The sequence below is a fragment of the Opisthocomus hoazin genome, chromosome 1 (genome assembly GCF_030867145.1).
Source record: "Opisthocomus hoazin isolate bOpiHoa1 chromosome 1, bOpiHoa1.hap1, whole genome shotgun sequence".
Taxonomy (NCBI): domain Eukaryota; kingdom Metazoa; phylum Chordata; class Aves; order Opisthocomiformes; family Opisthocomidae; genus Opisthocomus; species Opisthocomus hoazin.
In genome coordinates, this window is record NC_134414.1 from 35,479,819 (window position 1) to 35,500,028 (window position 20,210).

The 20,210-nt window shown below is 36.2% G+C and overlaps 1 protein-coding gene across 7 annotated transcripts in view; it reads right to left on the reverse strand.

Annotated features, from left to right (window-relative positions):
• LRCH1 (leucine rich repeats and calponin homology domain containing 1) overlaps window positions 1-20,210 on the reverse strand; it is a 144,899-nt gene that overhangs the window by 37,645 nt on the left and 87,044 nt on the right. For 5 of the 7 annotated variants that reach the window (XR_012764122.1, XR_012764120.1, XR_012764119.1 and 2 more), the window contains exons 8-16: window positions 19,198-19,303; window positions 18,042-18,154; window positions 13,818-13,885; window positions 12,650-12,736; window positions 9,792-9,881; window positions 9,649-9,685; window positions 8,837-8,950; window positions 6,604-6,657; window positions 5,353-5,425 (exon numbers count right to left, since the gene is read on the reverse strand). Coding sequence is in view for 3 of the 7 variants with exons in the window: in XM_075422065.1 (XP_075278180.1) it covers window positions 5,353-5,425; window positions 6,604-6,657; window positions 8,837-8,950; window positions 9,649-9,685; window positions 9,792-9,881; window positions 12,650-12,736; window positions 13,818-13,885; window positions 18,042-18,154; window positions 19,198-19,303 (742 nt within the window). In the remaining 4 variants the exon portion in view is untranslated. The remainder of the gene's footprint in view (window positions 1-5,352; window positions 5,426-6,603; window positions 6,658-8,836; window positions 8,951-9,648; window positions 9,686-9,791; window positions 9,882-12,649; window positions 12,737-13,817; window positions 13,886-18,041; window positions 18,155-19,197; window positions 19,304-20,210) is intronic. The other 2 variants (XR_012764121.1, XM_075422074.1) reach the window with 1 other exon arrangement.

Here is a 20,210-nt window from a genome sequence, read left to right on the forward strand (position 1 = left end):
CATGCCTACAGTTCATGACCACCCATCAACTCACTATGGAGCTAAACTTGTACAGCAATACAGTCCCTGTTCTTCATCCATTGTGCCGTTTCTCCTTCGATTAGTCACGACACAGCTTATTTGTTCCTTGAATCCTTCAGCAGACATTTTTATTCCTTCCCCACCACATCTGCTCTACACTTCTGTCTCCTGTCTTGTTTGGGGCAAGGCTTTCCACCCAAGCTTTCCTCAAAGCCCCATTCTACACTGTTTCAGAACTGGACACTGACATCCTTAAAATATCTCCCCTCTGCTTATCTTCAGCATGTCATTCATCCTCAAAGCTTCCCACTGGTTTCCTATTTTCTGTCACAAAATTTAAATCTGTCCTTCACAATGATGTCACTGCTTAATGAGTTTTTCCTGAATCTGATCATATCTGATTCTTGCCACTTCTGCCACAAAAATTATGAACTCATTTCTTGGCTTCCTACATATATTTCCATGTTTTATCTACTGAAGCCTACACACAGGGAACATTCAAGCTCCTCAGACTAAAAACTACCTCTACTTTAAATGCTAAACCATAACCTCACATTAATTTAAAATTACTGTGCAGATCAAAAAGCACCTAAAACCATTTAATATTAGAACAAAGTCCAAGGTAAAGTTTCAGTAAGCACAGAAAGTCCCTACTGTATACCATTCCAAATTAATAATCATAAGAAACTTAATCACACAGACTTTCTCCTTCCCACAACTCTGAAATCTGTATTAACATGATAATTCAGACAGTGTTGTATAAAATTTCACTTTAAACTTCTCTTCATGCTCAACTGTTCAAGAGCTCGCTTTCTTTAGTGATGCCTTTTTCCAAAGCCAGTTTACTGCTTCTGGCTAGCGGGATACCAGATCAGCTGAAATCTGAGAGGCAGCACAACAAACTGAGCTGAGTCAACACTGGGTAACAGAATATAGATTTATGGCAAATGATAAAAAGTGTTTAATTACTCTGGCAATTAGAATTCTCATTATTTTCCAAAGAACACATGTAATGCAGTTAGGGAAGACAACAAATGGAAGGCATAAATATCCAGAGATTAGAAAAACAGTAACTGGCACTCAAAAGAGGGAAAAATACTGTGAAGTTCTAATGATTATCATGCATTCCAACAAACTTGAAAGACAGCAAGGCAAGCATGTCCACAGATATTGATGCTGTGCTTCAAATCCTCCACAAGCTATCAAAATGAAGACACTGGATTAAAAAGTAAGATTATGCTACATAAACAGTTGCAAGGGAACAACTTCTCACTTCAGAATATGAAATGCTTTGTGATTTTGAGCTTTGTCAGTGCTTGTTTTAGCCTCTGAAGGTACTTTTTTTGTTGTTTGTTTGTCTGTGTTACTGTCACCTTGCTCAGCAGAAACTATGAAACACAGTGACCTCAAAATGGCACAGAACAAAAGCAAAACATATTCTTGAGTACCGCAAGATGTATTAGTAGATATTCAGGCTTAAAGGTCTGGCATTTTAAAGATATCATGTAAGAACTTTGCAACACTCAGTTTTGACAATTAGCACAGAATCTCAGAATGGTCGGGGTTGGAAGGGACCTCTGTGGGTCATCTAGTCCAACCCCCCTGCTGAAGCAGGGTCACCTACAGCAGGCTGCACAGGACCTTGTCCAGGCGGGTCTTGAATATCTCCAGAGAACAAGATTCCACAACCTCCCTGGGCAGCCTGTTCCAGGGCTCCATCACCCTCAGAGGGAAGAAGTTCTTCCTCATGTTCAGACAGAATTTCCTGTGCTTCAGTTTGTGCCCATTGCCCCTTGTCCTGTCGCTGGGCTTCACTGAAAAGAGTCTGGCCCCATCCTCCTGACACCCACCCTTAAGGTATTTATAGGCATTTATAAGGTCCCCTCTCAGCCTTCTCTTCTTCAGGCTGAACAAGCCCAGCTCCCACCGCCTTTCCTCATAGGAGAGATGCTCCAGTCCCCTCATCATCCTCATAGCCCTCCGCTGGACTCTCTGAACATTTTAATCAATTCATGATTCAAGCACAAAGAGTTTAAATTTATTAACTATTCTTAGTGATTCTTTTTCAAAGAGCAAAAGCACTTCCCAAGAACAAAACTACAGTTCTAAGAAAACTTGTAGTTATTGGTTCTTTTCACTAGTAATTTTAAGGTTTTCAAAATTAATGTGAATTGGAGAAGCCTACACTCTATGAAAGTGTTTAAAATACAGGAGGATTCTTCTGATAAATTTTAAAAATCCTCTCTCTTTTTACCTTCCATGTAAACATCTGACCTTTGAAAAGAATCTGTCAAGAAGTCAAAACACATTCACTACCTTTCAAAACATTTTCTTTGGGTACCATGTCAAATTTTCCCAATGTTTTGCCTAGCTTTAAAACGAAAGAATAAGAGAATCTTCAGTCCTAAACACAGATCAGTATGTACTAACACAGAAGTTTAAGCCACTGTGGTTTATCCTCTGGAAGCACTTCCATTTGTGTGTGTACTTCAAAAAACTGGAATCCTTACCAGAAGTCTAGAACAGTTTACTTTCACCTTTCCAAGAGACATAAATCATTATGAAATGGTGGAGGGAAGGGAGAAGTCAAATAGAAAGCAACGCTCATTTAAAACAGATAAAAATAAACACAGTGAAAATAAACTCTCAAATTTCAGAAAGATATGGCTGCATATATTTTCATTGAAAATTTGCCACTGTTTTTCCACAGAGTACGACGTACACATTTTAGTTAGAACCTTTTAATGTTCTTCTAATCTTGCACTCAGATTTAGAAGATTTATAGAAGCGAGTAATTCAAATGTAAGCTCTAATGAAGTTAAATAGTTAAAACTCATTTCCAGTGAGTTTTAAATGTTTCCCCAAAGGCCATGAAGAATAAATGAAAAAAAGCTATTAAAATAAACTACAAACTGAGCTGAAAAACTTTCCTGGGTCACAGAATTGCTGGAACCCTAGACTAGCTCAGCCCTAGGGCAATAAAGCAGTATATAATTAACTAGCACAAATTCAGGCACTGATAGGATGGTTCAAACTCACACAAAACTTGCACAAAGTTTTAAAGGAAATACAGTCAAAAAAACAGAGACATGGCAAGCTAACCACCTTTAATGGGAAACAGCCAGGATTCACAAACATGCCAGTATTTTCAGTCATGTACTACTTCTATCTGTAGATTACTCTTCTGTGTTAGCAAAACAAACGTTAATATGACTTTTAGAGTAATTCTAGGGTGAGAGCAGGAGAGGAAACAATATGCAGCTTCACTACTCCTTCATTTTATTACATTGTGTTACATAGCTAATATACTAACTTTTTATATGAAGTTGGACCTAAAGTTTTAATATCACCAAATTCCTTTGTCTTACCATGGTATAAATTTAGGGCAACATGACTGAAACTGGATGTAATGAGGTGACAGTTTGTGCAGTAATGGCTCTTGGTTGGTGACTCTGTAGTGTACGATATGGAAAGGAAAATAAATTCAGATTATCAAGTTTTCTGCAGCCCATAGCTATGACCAAAAGACACTATAGCATTGGCATAGTCAAAGCGATTCAAATATATGAATTTAAATTGGTACAGTGCAGAAAATCAACATATAACCAATTGAATTTGGTATTTAAAGAGGCTATACCCAGCTGCAACATAGACAGGAGAAGAACCGTAGGAGTTGCACACCTCTAGTCTTCTACCACCTGACATGGAGGATTTGTTGCAAAGGACTGCAACCATTGCAATCCAGAGTTCCGAGAAATCCTCTAAAAAAACCATTCACTAGGCTATTTTGCCCTGACCTATTACGGCCATTGAGTAAAGGGCATCTTGGTGCACTGACACACCAAGATTTGGAAGCGCATGTTGAACTAACACTTGAACAAGCCGTCACGGTCTTGCATTCTCTCCCACAACGCCACTTGCAGTTCCTGGCAGCAGATTTCACTGGCAGCTCAGCAGAACACATCCCATGAAAGCAGCAACATGGCACAGGCCCGTTTGCCTTCACCGTCTTTCTCCTAACAGTGTTATTGTAATGTTGCTACTGGACAGTGCAATATTATTCAGTGCTTCATTTTTAACGAATCCTGAAAGAAGCCATTTGCTCATCATTTAACCCATACTTTTCGAGAAATAACAACATCTCTAAAGCTTTAGGAACATACAAGAACAGAGTTTAACAGTCCAATAAACTAAGAAATTCAACTGAACAGATCTGTCAAACCACATATCATAACTGCATGAGAAATTTAAAATAACTTCTTCATGAAACCAGGTGGATTCAATACTATTTTCTTTGCTTTTTACATCTATTTAAAAAAAAAAACAAATCTATGGGTACAATTTCTTAAACATTCAAACATGAAACTGCTGCTATTATTGCCAAGATATTTTGTTATGGAAACTACAAGCTTGTAGTGATTTACCAGCATTTGATTAAAAGCGTTTGTGGTGAATGCGAGAAATCAGAATTACAGTCTTAGGACACTGAAACATACTGAAAAACCTACAGTTATTCTTTAGAGGTAACGTGAGATGACTTAACAATATTGACTACCTCAGCACAGAGAAGATAAAAAAATGAGTTTAACCCTGTAGCTAATCCTGTTTTTAAAGGAAGCTGTTACCCAAGCCCTCAAATACATCTATAGGGTCTTTTTTGGGGGGGTGTTTGTTGTTTTTTGTTTTTTTTAAATAAACTGCTGCTTGTTAAAAGATTGAGGGTTATGCAGAACTAATGCACCGCAAATTCATTGAACTCAGCTGCTGACTGAAGTAAACGTCTAATCTTCTTACAGTGCTTGATCCTTACACAAGCATAACTACTAAAAGACTCAATGCAAATAAGCAATTTTCAGAGCAATGCGTAAGCGCTTTCCAAACAAGTCTAATTATTCACATACATTATTCAACAAAATCTAAACTGTATCACTACATGTCAATTAAGCAAAAATAACATTTCAATTAGTATGTCAGCACAATGATATATATGTATAAAATACGTATTTATACACACATACACATATTTTTAAACATATGTATAATTTTATGTATAATTTTATAAAACACCTAATTTATTAGTAAGGGATTAAAATTGATCCATACATAATGTGCCAAATATATACTTGTTACAAATTCTATCTTGATTCAAACCTATAACCTGAAAATGTTCTAATCTTCTAACTGTTGTACAGAAAATATTTCATCACTGCCTCCTTATGGGAAAAAACACAGACATCTATTAATAACACAGATGGAAAAAAAACCCAAATAAAACACAACCACCAAAACTTGTAGTACACACAAGTTGGTTAATTTTGTTTCCCACATTACCTGATCGTGGCTTCAGGCCAAAAGGGATTGTGGCATTTGTAGTAGGAGACATTGTTGGACTTTTATCCTTGTTCTGTGTATTTCAAGAACATAAATCTAAGTAAGAGTAATATCCAGAATATCTCAGCACAACTGACTATATAAAATGCAAAAGTTAACAATATTGCACGCCACAATCATTCCACCAAACCTCTGATAATCTCCCTTTCATATTTCATCGTGTTCCTTTTCTGGAAAACACAAGTTTCTGACCAAAGACTGAAGGCTATTCTCCCTAGCTACAAATACACTCAATTATTTCTCAGTTTTCTCCCATGTAATTACTTGGCTCCATCAAACATATTTTTGTGGCATAGTACATTTAGAAAAACAAAGCAAATACATTTTTTCCTTGGATACGTTTGTTTCTTTCATAGAATTAATTACCATTCTGCATGGTATTTTCCGTGCAACACTGGATTTCTGCCTAAAAAGCAGAAAAGACGTTAAGCATACACCTCAGAGCAGGATTGCCCTTGACCTGGAACTAGGCTAAGAGTTGCAGCAGGAAGAATGGAGTAGCAGCGTACAGAAGAAGGTGAGGTACAATCATCATACCACCAATGGTAACATGGAAAGAGTCCTATAACCAAACTCCATAATGGATACCCTATTGAAGAAGTGATTCCTCAGGGAGCCGGGAACTATAGGAGTCCCATCACCATGACTGTTGGAGGGTGGCTGGGTGCTCATGAATTTGTGAGATGCTCATACACAGTGCAATGGCAGAGGCAGAAGCCCTGTTTCCTCACAGAAAATATAAAGGGAAAAATCTCCCTACAGCTTCCCTTTTTAAAATTCCGCTGAGATTCGCACTATGAAGGCATTAGGATCAATAAAATCAGACTCCTCTCTGAAAACTAATCAAGGACATGACACAGCTGTGCAAAAAGAAACTGCACTGAAATCAACAAAAACTCTTGTGGAACATGGAAGAGTCAAAAAAAAATGTGGCAGTACGAACAAAATGTAAAAAAAATTACATGTTTTTTATTGAACTATGTAACTCGGAAACAAGCTTATCAGAAAGCATATTTTTATATCCTAGTAAATCCTTAAGATGACAAGCATAAATAACAGGCCAAATAAACCACATAGCTATTACTGACAAGTTCAGTCATATTTTCTGTGATATTCAGTTACGTTTCTTTTAGCATATGAACCATGCATACAAAACATGTAAGAGACAAACAAATGCTACTAGCAGCTTACCTCATTGTGAGAGGTTTGCCCACTTGTATTCCAAACAATTAAATCATTCTGCATCTTTGGAAAGGGAGGGGAAAAAAGACCATTTCAGGAACGATTTTAGTGATATACCACAACAGGATATTTTACCCATGATGCTCAGATATACAGTGATACTTAGTTCTTTTTTTCACTGAAATAATTAATTTTCATTAATAATAAATAGTTTTATTGCTAGATGAACAACATCTAAAAAAGTTGTGGAAATTATTCACACAGTTTTGTCATTCATTTTTTAGTATCAATACTAAGTGATTATAACTGCATTTATAAGATTTTAATGTTTGTTCGTTCAAATGCAGTATCTAATTTTATTTCACAGATTTTGTAATTAAATTATCATCAAGAGTTTAATACGGAAAGATAGATTTTTAATATAGATTTGAAGAGAGAAGTATTCCGTAAGCAATTCATTTTAAAATTGCAATATAACATACCTTTTGTTACCACTTCTGCTATAGTTAAATTGGAAACATGTAAATCACATTAATAAATATGAAATACAATCATTAATTCTGCATCAGTCATAACTCAGCAGAAACATAGCTGGCATAAGTAAAAACAAAATATAATTCGATTCGAAATCATTTCCTTGAGGCCAATTATGGTTTTTCAATCGATAAAAAAAGGAAACAAAAATAAAAGATGGCGCTTGAAACACTTGGTCCCAACAGTCACAGAACCTTCCAAAAGTTAGCAAGATGGGAAAGAAGATTACACATCCATTTTGCTTCATGACCTTTCTTGGCTACTTTTCAAGCTCAAAAAAAATTTCTCAGCTTTCGACATGTTTCATGATATTACCTCAACCACTGTATGATCTAGAATAAACGAATAAAGAAATCTTAATTATCTGATCTCAGCCAGTTCTACGTGGGGACTCACATGATTGAGCACTCCTGTGCTCAGGAACTATGGTCTTGTGGCAGACCTGCTAGTTATGCCTGCGTTGCAGGTCTAATCTCTGTCACTGCATGCAGGTCACTAGTCAAAGTTTTGAATTTATGCTAAACTGAATTAATTTAGTAACTCAAGTAGTAACACAAAGGCTTACTGTACTACACAGAATGTAGCATGATGAAAAACTTGCTCTTGCAAGATGTGTTTCCATTTCATGGAAAAGTGCCTACTGCTTTCACCTGCATAACATAGTCCAGATCAGGCCCCCTACAAGTGTTCAGGAAGATTTATTTCTTCTTTCTAAAGGGTTCTTAAAAGTGAATCAGCAGTGTGCTTGTTAATAATTACTCAAAATACAAAGACAACATACATTTTGACACTTAATTAGTCTTATCTGTTATTCTCAGCAATGTACTAAGAACTGTTCCAAATTAAGTGTGGTAACCCCAACGTACAACAACATAACGAAGGTGATGAACCTACTCCATCTTTTTGAAATTGGTATTTTAAAGAAAAAATACAGACAAAATTAAGACTAACAAAGTCATAAGGATAACGTAGGAATATTTGATGGTAACGATGATTATACACAAGAATACTTGAAAAGCATAAAGATAAACCAGATTCAATCTATGTCTGGATAAGATAGACCATACTAAGGTGCTACCAATATTGACAGAACATTACGTACTTTTTTTTCTCAGAATCCTCTTGCAAAAGCAGTCACAAAAATCCCTATACAAACAATTTCTGAAGTAATAACACATCCACCAAATACTTAGATTTGTTCATAGTTTTTCATTTAGGGCTATTGCAATGTACACAAAACTTAAAAATATTTTTTAAACTTTAAAACTATCATCTCAACCTAGATACAGTCTATTTGTAATATTAAACTTATTAAAAATACTGCTGTTAAAAACTTAGTAGCTACAAGAGTATTTGGAGTGAGGGGGAAGAAGAACCAGGTGTTTCGTTTTATTGAAGACCTAACTTTGAGGTGACTTCTTTTTACCAGGGGAATGCAACCATTGCAACTACTATAGTGTTTATTTGAAAAAAAAAACTTTTACTAATTAAATTATATCAGTTTTCTTCTGAGAGACAGGTCTTAATCAACTTCCTATTTACAGCCAAACCTGGGGATTCACACTAAGGCAAAAAAATAAAAACAAAAAACCAGCAAACTCCCCCCCCACTGGGCCAAAACCTGCAATTATCTCCACACTCAAACCGACAGAATCCAATGATCCATTCCAAATGTTTCCACACTTATTGCATCTAGACATCTCCATACCTGATTCAATGACCATTTTTCACCCTGTTCACAAATTCTCACTTCAGGCTTTGCTTTCTCCATAATCAACTCCCTCCTCCTCTGAAATTCTACCTCCTCTTCAGCATTTTCTCTCTGTAAGATAAATAACTCTTCAGACTGTGTATCCCTGGAAATAGAACTATACATATTACTTTTTGCATAATATTACCTTGGAAGTATTTCTCACAAATACTATGATGAAAAGTGAACAAAAAAGTAAGCAGATACTGCATACTTGCAGCTCCAGTACTAACAAATAGATAACACAAATCTAAATAAAGTATGTCATAAAGAATACCAGTTCATCAGTCAGGATACAGATCAATTAATATATCACACAGTATAACTCCCAATTATACTTTATATACTCTCTGTAACCATAGTGACAGTGCTCTGGGCAAACATTAATTTCAGTTTACAAAATAATTTTGGGTTATCTTTAACGAATGTACTGTTTTCCTATACCACAACAGGAATATAGAGGGGGTCGGATAGTAAATAAGTATTCATAGCTGAGCTATGAACCTGAATACATGAAAGTCACACATGGGGAAAAACAACTAAGAGGAAAAAGTAACTGATAAACCCAGAAAAATTTTATATATACACTATAAAAAAAATAAAAAAAATTCCATTAAAATGTTAAAGAATTAGTTTTGTCCTCCAACCTACTAATTTTTTCCCTTCCCTACTTGGTAGATTAATCATTGATGAAATTGTTGGCTCATTTCCTGTCCTCCCCTCCCCAGTTCCCCCACCAATATTTTGTAATAATACACTCATCAACATACCTGACCAAGGGAAGACATCTCCATCTGCATTTGACCGCTATGTATAAAGATAAACAAACGCAAATATATAATCCATTGTGTAGAAACTTGAATACAATCAAACAAATGCATTATTTTTTTCTAAAAAAGGTAGATAAACACACTTTACTGTAGTCTCCTGAAATTCTAAAGCTGTTGCTGGTTCCATGGGATACAGATTCACACCACTGCTCTCTGAAATATCCATGCTTAATCTGCAAGGTTTGAAATAAAAACATTGCACTGGGGTATAATTTTGGTAACCATTCTGTTCAGTATTTAATTTCAAATGGATATATGAAATACTTCTATAGTCATGGTTCTAACCTGCTCAGTGTTATCTCTTACCAACTTTCTGAATTGTTTCCTCATGCTTCACTATCACCAGTTCAGTCAAAGCAATGTTAATGCTTTCCTCTGCAAAATGCCACCCTGAGCAATGGCTTGCGTCAAAACAAAAGGATCTATTTACTACCAACAACCATGCCATTATGCACGTGCACGCTGTGTTCAAATAAAAGCCACAGCCCTGGTTAGATAGTCAGACTAAATTTACAGTGGATGAAAATAAAGCAGCACAACAATAAACTCACAACAGACAGTGATCTGAAAGAAAGCAGTGAATATAGGAAAGGAATACTGGAATCTGAAACAAAGATCTGAAAATACTGAAAAAGGTGGAGTCTGAAATATTTTTCCTCTCCAGCACTGAAATGCTCCTTAAGCGCACATAGGGTATGCAGATTCAAAACTCTGCAGAACACTAGGACAACAGTAACTGGACAAGCGTTTTACAAGTCTAACAGTCATAGCCATTAGCGAAAATAGCTCCAATTGCTATGCTCTACACTGGACTCTAGTCAGTGCATGTCAGACACATCAGCATTACCTAGTGTTTCAGCCCCTGCCGTGGCTTCTCCTTCTAACTCCTAAATGGCCTTCAGAGGGAGGTAAGGATAATTCTGGCTAGAGTTAATTATTCCAATTAGGTTATGCTGACTAGGTGACTAGAGTTATACTGATGCACAAAGGAAATCTCTTTGGGGAAAGTTCTAATTTTTGATGTGCTCTAAGTCTAAGTTAAAAGCACATGAAGGGTTTTGTGCACCTTAAACTACGGAGCAATGGAAGCATTTAAATTCTTCTGTGGGTTTGGATAAAGACAGAGAAACCATTCAGTACGAAACCCAAAATTTTCTCACACTGCTTTACATAATGCAAGTATATAACAAACTCCCATCTAATCCAGTAATTATAAAAGCAACGAGGAGGAACCCATGGCCCAGAGGACTGAAAATCTACAGTGTCATTTGGCAAGTATTAGGCACCCGGGTGTATCTTCCTGGGTAACTCTCTATGTTAACATGCAGGAGACATACATTAAAAAGCTTATATAGCTCTCAGCAAATTAAAAACAAATACTCATATTTAAGGTTAGAAAAAGAAAGTGCAGCTACAAAAAACCTCAACACTGTAAAAAAACAGGAGAACAGATGTGCATGACATGATTAGCCATTTTTAAAAGCCACATTTCAAATTTACTATACTGTTAGTAATGAAAGCACATCTGAATATGCATGGAGAAACAGATTAATTTTCTGTATTTTATTGCCCTTTTTAATAATAAAAACTAAATATGTAGGAAATATTGGGGGAATACTAGAAAACAAAATGATAAAATTTACAAGGCTAACAACTGAAATTTTTTTTAACATTATTTTTTTCCAAACCCCACTTTTTCCTTTTTTAATTGCAATACTTCTCCTACTAAGCCTCCTATGAGATACGGAAACAATGGTATACTATCCCACAGAAACTACAGGAACTAAAAAGCTTTCCTAATTAGTATGACTTTTTATTAAGAAAAAATACTTGTGATTCAAGTATTTAGTATATGATTCAAGAATTCAAGTATTCTTTAAATGATTCAAAATAAAGCCAGAAAAATGTCTTTCTAGAAATACTAACAGGAGTGAATATCTGTCCTAAAAAGTACACAGGTCTGCTAGATGAACAAGCAGTATCAAAACAGGCATTTAAACTAAAGATCCGTGTAGTTGCAAGAACAAACAGCTACAGTGAACTGGCCAAGAGAAGGAGAAACAAGGACACTTTAGGCTGGAAGTGACAAAGAGGTTTCTGGTCTTCAGAGAAATTGAGCTCTAAACCAGCTACCTCATAGAAGTAACAAAATAAAACAAGTTCTCTAGTTTTGAAATGAACTTCATCAGTTTCTGCAGGTGGTTACACAAAGAAAAGCAATAGCAAGCATATGGACAGAACTACCTACACTATTCCTGTCAGTCCTTTTCAGTAGGACAAGCTTTTTGTTTTTTTCTCTTTTAAATACTTATTCATTTGTTTATTCACAGATGAAGAGTCATTCCACCATCTGCCTGGAGCCACTTAAAACAGGCACCTAAACTATAAAACCTTGCCTTCTGTAGTCAGGGGAAGTCTAAGTAAGTTTCTCTAGCTGCCTCTTCCTCGTTCTCCTTTTGATTTCAGAGGTAGACTACAGGAACTCCACCACTAAACCGGGCACCTCCTTTGTGTGCTCCATTGTGATGGGATGCAGCTGGGCCAGAAGACCTTCTGTAATCCTCACAAAATACACCAAGCATTACTAAGTAAAGAAGAGCTTCTAGTCCCTAGAAGAAATGTGACTATCCTAGACAAAACTTCATAAAAGCACAGTAGTGTACATGAGATGAATGGTTAAGAGGTGCCTCCACCTCTAAATTTAGTTCTCTTTTAAACCTGAAATCCTTCTTAATTTACTGGGAATCTTGTCTAGATACTCAGAGAGAGAATGCAGGTTTCCTTCTTAACTATCTAGGTGCCCCTTGGAAAACATCAGTATGCTAACAAATCACCTCATAACTCCAGAGAATTTTCAATTATAAGTTAAAGAACTCCTCCAAAGCCATTCACAAAAAATATTAAACACAGGACATAAAGACACCAGCTATTGTAAGCATACCTGTTGGGATCTTGTAATGAATCTACTGCTTCTCTTAGTTGTTCTATCATTGCTATATCAATAGTTTGTTCTTCTGATAAACTTATTCTATAACAGAAAACAAAAACATTCAAAAAAGAGGTACAAAAGCAATAACCAAGGGTAGCCTGAACCTGAATTTGTGAGCTGTGTCTTCCAACTGGCATGCAAATACTATAAAGGGGAAAAAAAACCCAGGCTCTGTGCACAGTAGCATGCGCAGAATTTATGGAAAGAGTTTGTTATGAAAAAAATCTCCAGCACTTTGTCCTTAACAAAGCCCCTAAACCCAACACACACACAGATAAACAAATGTACTGGATTAAAACTTTTAGCATTTCAGTAAAACACACTAACTTCTAAAATTCAAAATTTATTTAACAATATTTGATTTAACTGCATTCATCATATGTATTGTTTTAACAAAAGTACTACATACAACAATTATTTTAAGGGACCAGCATGCTTTCTTTTGCTTTTCAACATTTCTAATTCTATTTGGGATTCAGAAACAATAACCTGTAAGTTCTGCCAATATGGCTCTTTCAGAAAGTACTTATTCTTCTCTTCCTTCAATTTGTTTTTTTTTTAATCATACAGGACTCCACTGTTCTGCTTAGTAACAACTTCACAGTATACTGTCATGCTAAATCCCCTTATACACTCTCCTCAGCAACTTGTCATGAACAAGATGTTCACTTGCTCTGCTCAGAATTAATGTCTATGAATTAATGATCGTCTCAGGGTTCAAATTATGACAAAAGAAGAAAAAGACTGAGGGATGTTTCCCAGTTAAATTACATTTTTTAAAATGTACATTAAATTTAGATCTTACAAGTTGTGATAATGGCATTGGTAAAAAAGGATTTTAACAGACTAAACATCAAAATATCTAGTTAAAAACCTTGTGTCCTCACAGGTAAAAAAAATATTACAGTATTATTGGTGCACACAAATTAATTAGTTGTAATATAACATCCATTCTATTTGGCAATAATGCGTAAAACATTGAGCACACACAAAGTGCAAGGCTGAGCTTCTGTCATGCCTCCAAGTCTACAAAATTATTAACTGATAAGGAATTGCCAGTTGTGGTCAATCTAATTAAATGACACAGCTAATTACTTATAGATACAGAAAAAATACTTACATTTCTTCTGTTTGCCATTGTGTGTCCTCTTCTATTCTCAATAATTCTTCACACTCTGCTGCTCTGCTCTGTAAGCAGACAAAGTGATACTGAGAACTGAACTTTGCAATTAAGTAGGCAGATAAATTTCACTTTCAGACTCAACATTGACCTAATTTATATAACATTTTAGGGTAGCTAGTTGAAGCAATCCAACACTTCTGCTCCACTCCTCACTCTACCCGCTTATCAAATACTGATTACAAGATCTTCTATTCACTGTTCAGATTTTATTGAGGTCAACAGCCCTTACCCTCCTTTAACTGTAAAAAGAAAGTCAAGCAGCATGAGAATTCTTTATTCTATGTCCCAGATCTCATCTGTGCCTTTCTGGTGTATGCAAACAATGCTTCAACTAAGCACAATCCTAACTCTCCTTTTACTTGTTCTCGTCCCACAGCCAGACTTCTTTATAGAGCAAGGAAATTCCAAAATATGCAAATAGTAGCAATTATGTACTTCATTCATAATTATTAACAGGACTCCTACTTGATAATTTTAAGAGCAGTAAATAAATTTTTTTAAAAAACAAATCAGAACAAAAACTGCAAGCAACAATTCATATCAGTCAGCCAGTTATTTTGGTTCAACGTAGGCATAAATTAGAGCCCCCACTGTCCTACCTATAACTGTGAAATGCTACTTATTTGAGAATGTGACTCTCTCCTTCACACTTCCATTTAGTGCTTTGCAATTTTCTTTTCTGTTTCATCTCAGATAGGCAGGAACACTGAAGCAGTTCAGCTGCCAGTAAAGACAGAAGCTCTCTGAATGGATGTGCACTTGTAGAGAATAAACAGCAGAAAACAGAGAGCCTTATCCTCTTTTGTGTCATGTGTTTGGCACATCAGTCGCATCACCCTGTACCAATAAATGCTATCCAACTCTGCCAGATGTGTCACTGAAGAGTGTACCAGCTTCTCTAACATTCCCCAAAGATGGCCCATTCCCCAGTAGAATGAATAAAGGCATTCTTTTTTTCTTCTCCTTACAGGAATGAAGTACGAGATTTTTCCAGTAAGAAGGGCATATATCATAAGATGACAAAAATGCAGTACTTATTCTAGAAGGTGAATGCTCAGTCTCCAGCCATAATTATATAAATAACATAAAGCCATATAAATTAGGAATAACATTTGAAAAATTACAACATTCTCCAAGCCTAAATTCCTCTTTTGCACTGCAAGTTGTACCGATTTTATGTACGGTTTGGTTAACCAGAATTTCAATTTTGGAAGCTCCTCCCACTATCCCAAAAGGCATTCTAGTACATGACTAAATATATACCAAAGAACACAACAGATGCAGAAATCTGTACAGCAAGGAAAATGCCCTGAGTTCAAAATCCTGAGAATAAAATGAATGTACTACCTATTCAGGTCACTAAATGCTGGTCTCAACTGCCATAATGTTAAGACGACACCAAAATTAAAAGAAATCAAACTGCTCACTCTGGCAATATTCTTACACTGAAATTCAGTACAGTAACCTGTATTTTACTGAACTGGTGTCTGCAACACATTATTTCAGAGAATATTATCTTATTATGATAGAAGACATTCCCAAGGGAATAGTCTTTAAATGGTACACTACTGAAAATTAAGATGAAGTGAAAAGAACAAGAAAAGGAAATACAAAGTATATACAAAATATAATGTATGGTCAAGCTTCTGATGTGCGTACCCCTTTGTCAGAGGAGAATTAAAGTATTCTATCTCCTCCTACTCAGTTCATTGACCTCAAATGTGCACACTTGCTGAAAATTTATAAGCAGGAAACCTACGATCATTTTGTAACATTTTAACTATCTAAAAATAAGAAGTTTTTAGTATAAAAGTCACAAAAGAACAATCCAATAATAAGACAACGCATAGTGTCCTAAACACCCACCAACTATAAATAGCTCTTCCTAATAATCAACGAAGCTTCAGACAATGCACTATTGCCATTTTAAACACTACTGAATTCACATTTGTAAGTACCAAAAAAATAATAAGCAACCTGTATGTACTATGTAAATAAAGTTTTCTGATAACTACATGTCTTCGGTAACTATGAAAGGGAAAAGGGTTGGGTTTTTCCCCCCCTTTGTTTTGAAATGCTAGTCCTCTGTGGCTGCCACCTCAGAGACTCTGCAACTAGCTGAAGACGACCTGCAAGAGTTTTGTTGCTAAAAAACCAAAAAGGTTGCTCAAATAAAGAGATCTTTTGCAGAACCAGAAGTCTGTTTCCATGAAACTGAAAGGCCATGTGCTTTCTCTTTCCACTATTACTTCCCAGCACATTTTTTGCTAAAAGGGATGGAAGATGAAAGTGATGCAATGCCTCTTTGCACCCCTTAAGAATCTCCACAGAAGGAGAAAATTAGTCTAAAAACATCCATACTAGATAACGCTTTTTGGCCTATAAATCAAGAGGTGTCATTACTTATACAGGAGTGCTACAAAATACTGCTACTTCTCAAATATCTTTGCGTTACAAAGGATCTAGCAAAAGTATCCAGCAAATAAATTTTCACAGAAAAATCCCCACTTGTTCATTATTTCTCTAGAACCTTTCAAAAATTCCTCAGTCTACTTAACTATGTTTAATTTATAAATTTATCAGGGAGTTCTTGCTACATAATAAAGTGAATTTCATGAGTTACCACATAACAGCAATCACTCATGATTCGTAGTATACTTCTATGAATGCTACTGCAGCTTTCTCAGACATGTATGTCTAGACATATTCCACTAAATCTAAAACCACAAATAGAAAGAAAAATGAGTAAATGACAATACAAATAAGGAAAATACAACTTAAAACAGACAAAAAGGCACAACAGAACAATTTAATTATGAGAAAAAGTTCAAAAAGAAAGCACATTTGATAGTTCCCCAACAAGAAACCACATGCCAGGAAGATGCCACATAACTTATAAGCAAGGACTCACTAGCCATGACAGAAAGCCAAGAGTAATACTTTCAAACGGATTAAGCAACTACCTATGACATGCATAACCAGCAATCCAGAGCACTAGTGTTCAGTAATGAACATCTTAGGGGAACTAAAGTGGCACCCAGACCTTTACATACTGAACAGACTGATGGGCATAATCTCAAAGTTCTCACTGAGGATAACCTGTCTTCTCTTACATACTTCAAATCATAGAATGCTTTGGGTTGGAAGGGACCTTTAGAGGTCATCTAGCCCAACCCCCCTGCAGTGAGCAGGGACATCTTCAACCAGAACAGGTTGCTCAGAGCCCCATCCAACCTGGCCTGGAATGTTTCCAGGGATGGGGCATCTCCCACCTCTCTGGGCAACCTGTTCCAGTGTTTCACCACCCTCATTGTCAAAAATTTCTTCCTTGTATATAATCTAAATTTACCCTCCATTCGTTTAAAACCATTATCCCTTGTCCTATTGCAACAGCCCTGCTAAAAAGCCTTTCTCCATCTTTCTTATAAGCCCCCTTCAATTACTGAAAGGTCGCAATATAAGGTCTCCCCAAAGCCTTCTCTTCTCTAGACTGCACAACCCCAACTACTTCATTATGTAATATCCATATATGTTGTGTTGTATGCACAATTAATTAAAATGTACTTTTCTACCACCTATAGAATCTACAAAGTGCATAACAGAGTCAGTGTACACCTCCAAAATCCATCAAGAAAGGAAGTGGCCAAATCTTCTAAGAGGTAGGTTCCTAGAATAACAGATTTTATTTTAGATTTTATATAATTGGTCTTTAAAGAACTCTCAATTGCTATCACAGTTTTAAAATATTTAAGAAAATGAATTTTAATACTGTAACATTATTTCATAACTTTAGCCACCACAGCTAATTCAAAGTCTTCTTCTATTTTACTAACCTAACAAATGCAAAAATTGCTCAGTTCAAAATATAAAGCCAGTAGTGCAGAACATATCTGCCACTTCTTCTTAAAGCCTTAAACATAGCTAAAGGATAACTCTCACATATACTTGAAAAAAAGTTATGGGTAAATTTACCTCCTAAATTAATTACAATCACTTTTAACCTACCTGCTTATTTTTGCCTTCTGTATTCTTTATGACAAGGAATATCAATCGTGGTCTCTTATTCATTAAAATGTCTGCAGTGTGTCATTCCTGCTTGCTCTGTACTTATGAGTGTAGTGAAGATATTCCCCCCTCCATTTAAAATTGTCACTAACTTGCCTTAATGTAGCTCATAAATTCAGTAGTAAGAGAATCCGATTGATCAAACTGGTTTCCTGTTTCTCTTGACTTGTCATTGACAATCAAGTGAGATGATCCCTGATGGAATTCCACTAATAAAAACAATTAAAAAAAATGATAGAAGAATGATTTCTGGTTCAGCTCAACATTTGTTACTCAACACAATTTAAGCGTATTACATTACAGAGCTCAAAAACAAGCGAAGTTTAAAGTCAAATCATATTAAGAACTTCAAACAAGTTAAGACTTTTGCATTGTAAGGAGTGATGCCAATTAATTTCAAAGTTGTAATAAATCAATACCTTGGGCTCATACAGTTGTAGATCAGAAGCACTACAACAGGCATTGATGGAGTCAGTTTTGAACTACAACAAATTATGCCTTGCCAGTACCAGTACAAGAACACAGCTAGACAGCTAGCGAGTGTTTTAGGATACTGACTTGACAGTGACTTGGAGTTTAATGCAACTTCAGAGTTACTATACTATAACAGACTCTTAGCAGAACTCAAATCCAATGATTCAGACCCTTCAGAGCCTATGCCAATATTTGCTTACATTATACTACTGCATGGAGCAGTAATAATTTTCTCCTCTGCTTGAAGTGGTCTGATCCTATAACTTACCCTTTCCTGTGTGCTAATAAACACTGTAGGTAGGGTGTAACGCTTTTACTATTTCACTTGGTATTCTACTAAATTCTAATGAGTATCTTAATTGAAGTTCATTTAATCTATGTATGTAACACTGGGGAAAGGCTGATCTATTTATGTGATATCCATACGCAACTCACTGAGTTCATCCTGCCATTAATCATTAGTATGTGCAGACCTTGGAGAAACATTGTTTATCAAAATGTGGATATAATTGAGAAAAACGTAAGTTACTTTAACAAAATTTAGATAAAATTACACCTTCTCTCAAAATCTGAAGAGATTTATTTCTTTCCAGGGGAAATGTTGACTTTGAGTAATAAATCTTTATATATGCATTAAGTCCAGCTACAGAAACAGACTCTGTTTTTGTACAAGGCTGATGCTTGTTGGGCTTTGATTTTTGCAAACTGATTTTCATCTTATACATAGAATTAGACAGAATTTCCCTGTATTTAACTTCCACTTTTTTTACATTCCAACCTTTTCTTGAGTTAGCATGGAGACCAGAATCTTCCTTCACAACCTGATCTTCTTCCACGATGTCTGACATTGGAACATTAAAGCTGATAGTATCTTCATCAGATGGCTAAGAAGAAATAAGAGAAACACTTGTTTCAGCTCAAACCAAGACTGATAAAAACATATGCATTAAGAAGAGTGCTCACTAAAGAGCAGCAAACTAATACAGGAGAGGGCACCACAGCATCTAACATGACCTGCTATAGGAAGCTGTAGTCATGCTGAATACATCCTCACAGTAGGCTTGCCAAGCAGCACAATTCATCCATCATCTTTTCCTGTCTCCCTCACTGCACTAGTCCTCTCCTTGCAGTAACACCATTGCATTGTGCTGCTCCCTGTGTGCCTTCCTGCGACAGCTGAAAAAAGGGGGTCCTTATAGCCATCAAAGTCTAAGGAAAAACTGAACCACGTACCACAGTTCCTTCTTCTTTCCCTCCAAGACTCTTCTCCCCTACAATACCATGAAGCTTGTTAATTTCATGCCTACAGCAAGCAAGAAGAGCTTTTACAGGCTGAGGCAGTGTCTTTTATTAGATTAACTGGTAGAGCTGAAAAAAAGCATAAACTCTCAAGTACACTAGCTTTTCTTCATTGGCTTAAAAGCTCATGCTCCTTTTTTCAGCTGTATTAGCTGGCACACTAAAACACATTATTTTTGTCTACAAGCTTATCCTGTCTACAACTGTATAGACAGTGGCCACACAAAGAAGTGCTGACACGCTAACCTTCGCTTCTGTCCCATGTCACCAGCGGTCTGCTGTTCTGTAGGACTGGCAGCAGCCTGCTCACAGTGGGACCTGCTCACATTCTCTCCTGAGGTGAAGTATAGCAAAAACCAGTAAGCCTTTGATACTGTTTCCCACAGCGTTCTCCTGGAGAAACTGGCTGCTCATGGTTCGGACAGGTGTACTTTTTGCTGGGTAAAAAACTGGCTGGATGGCCAAGCGCAGAGAGTGGTGATCAATGGAGTT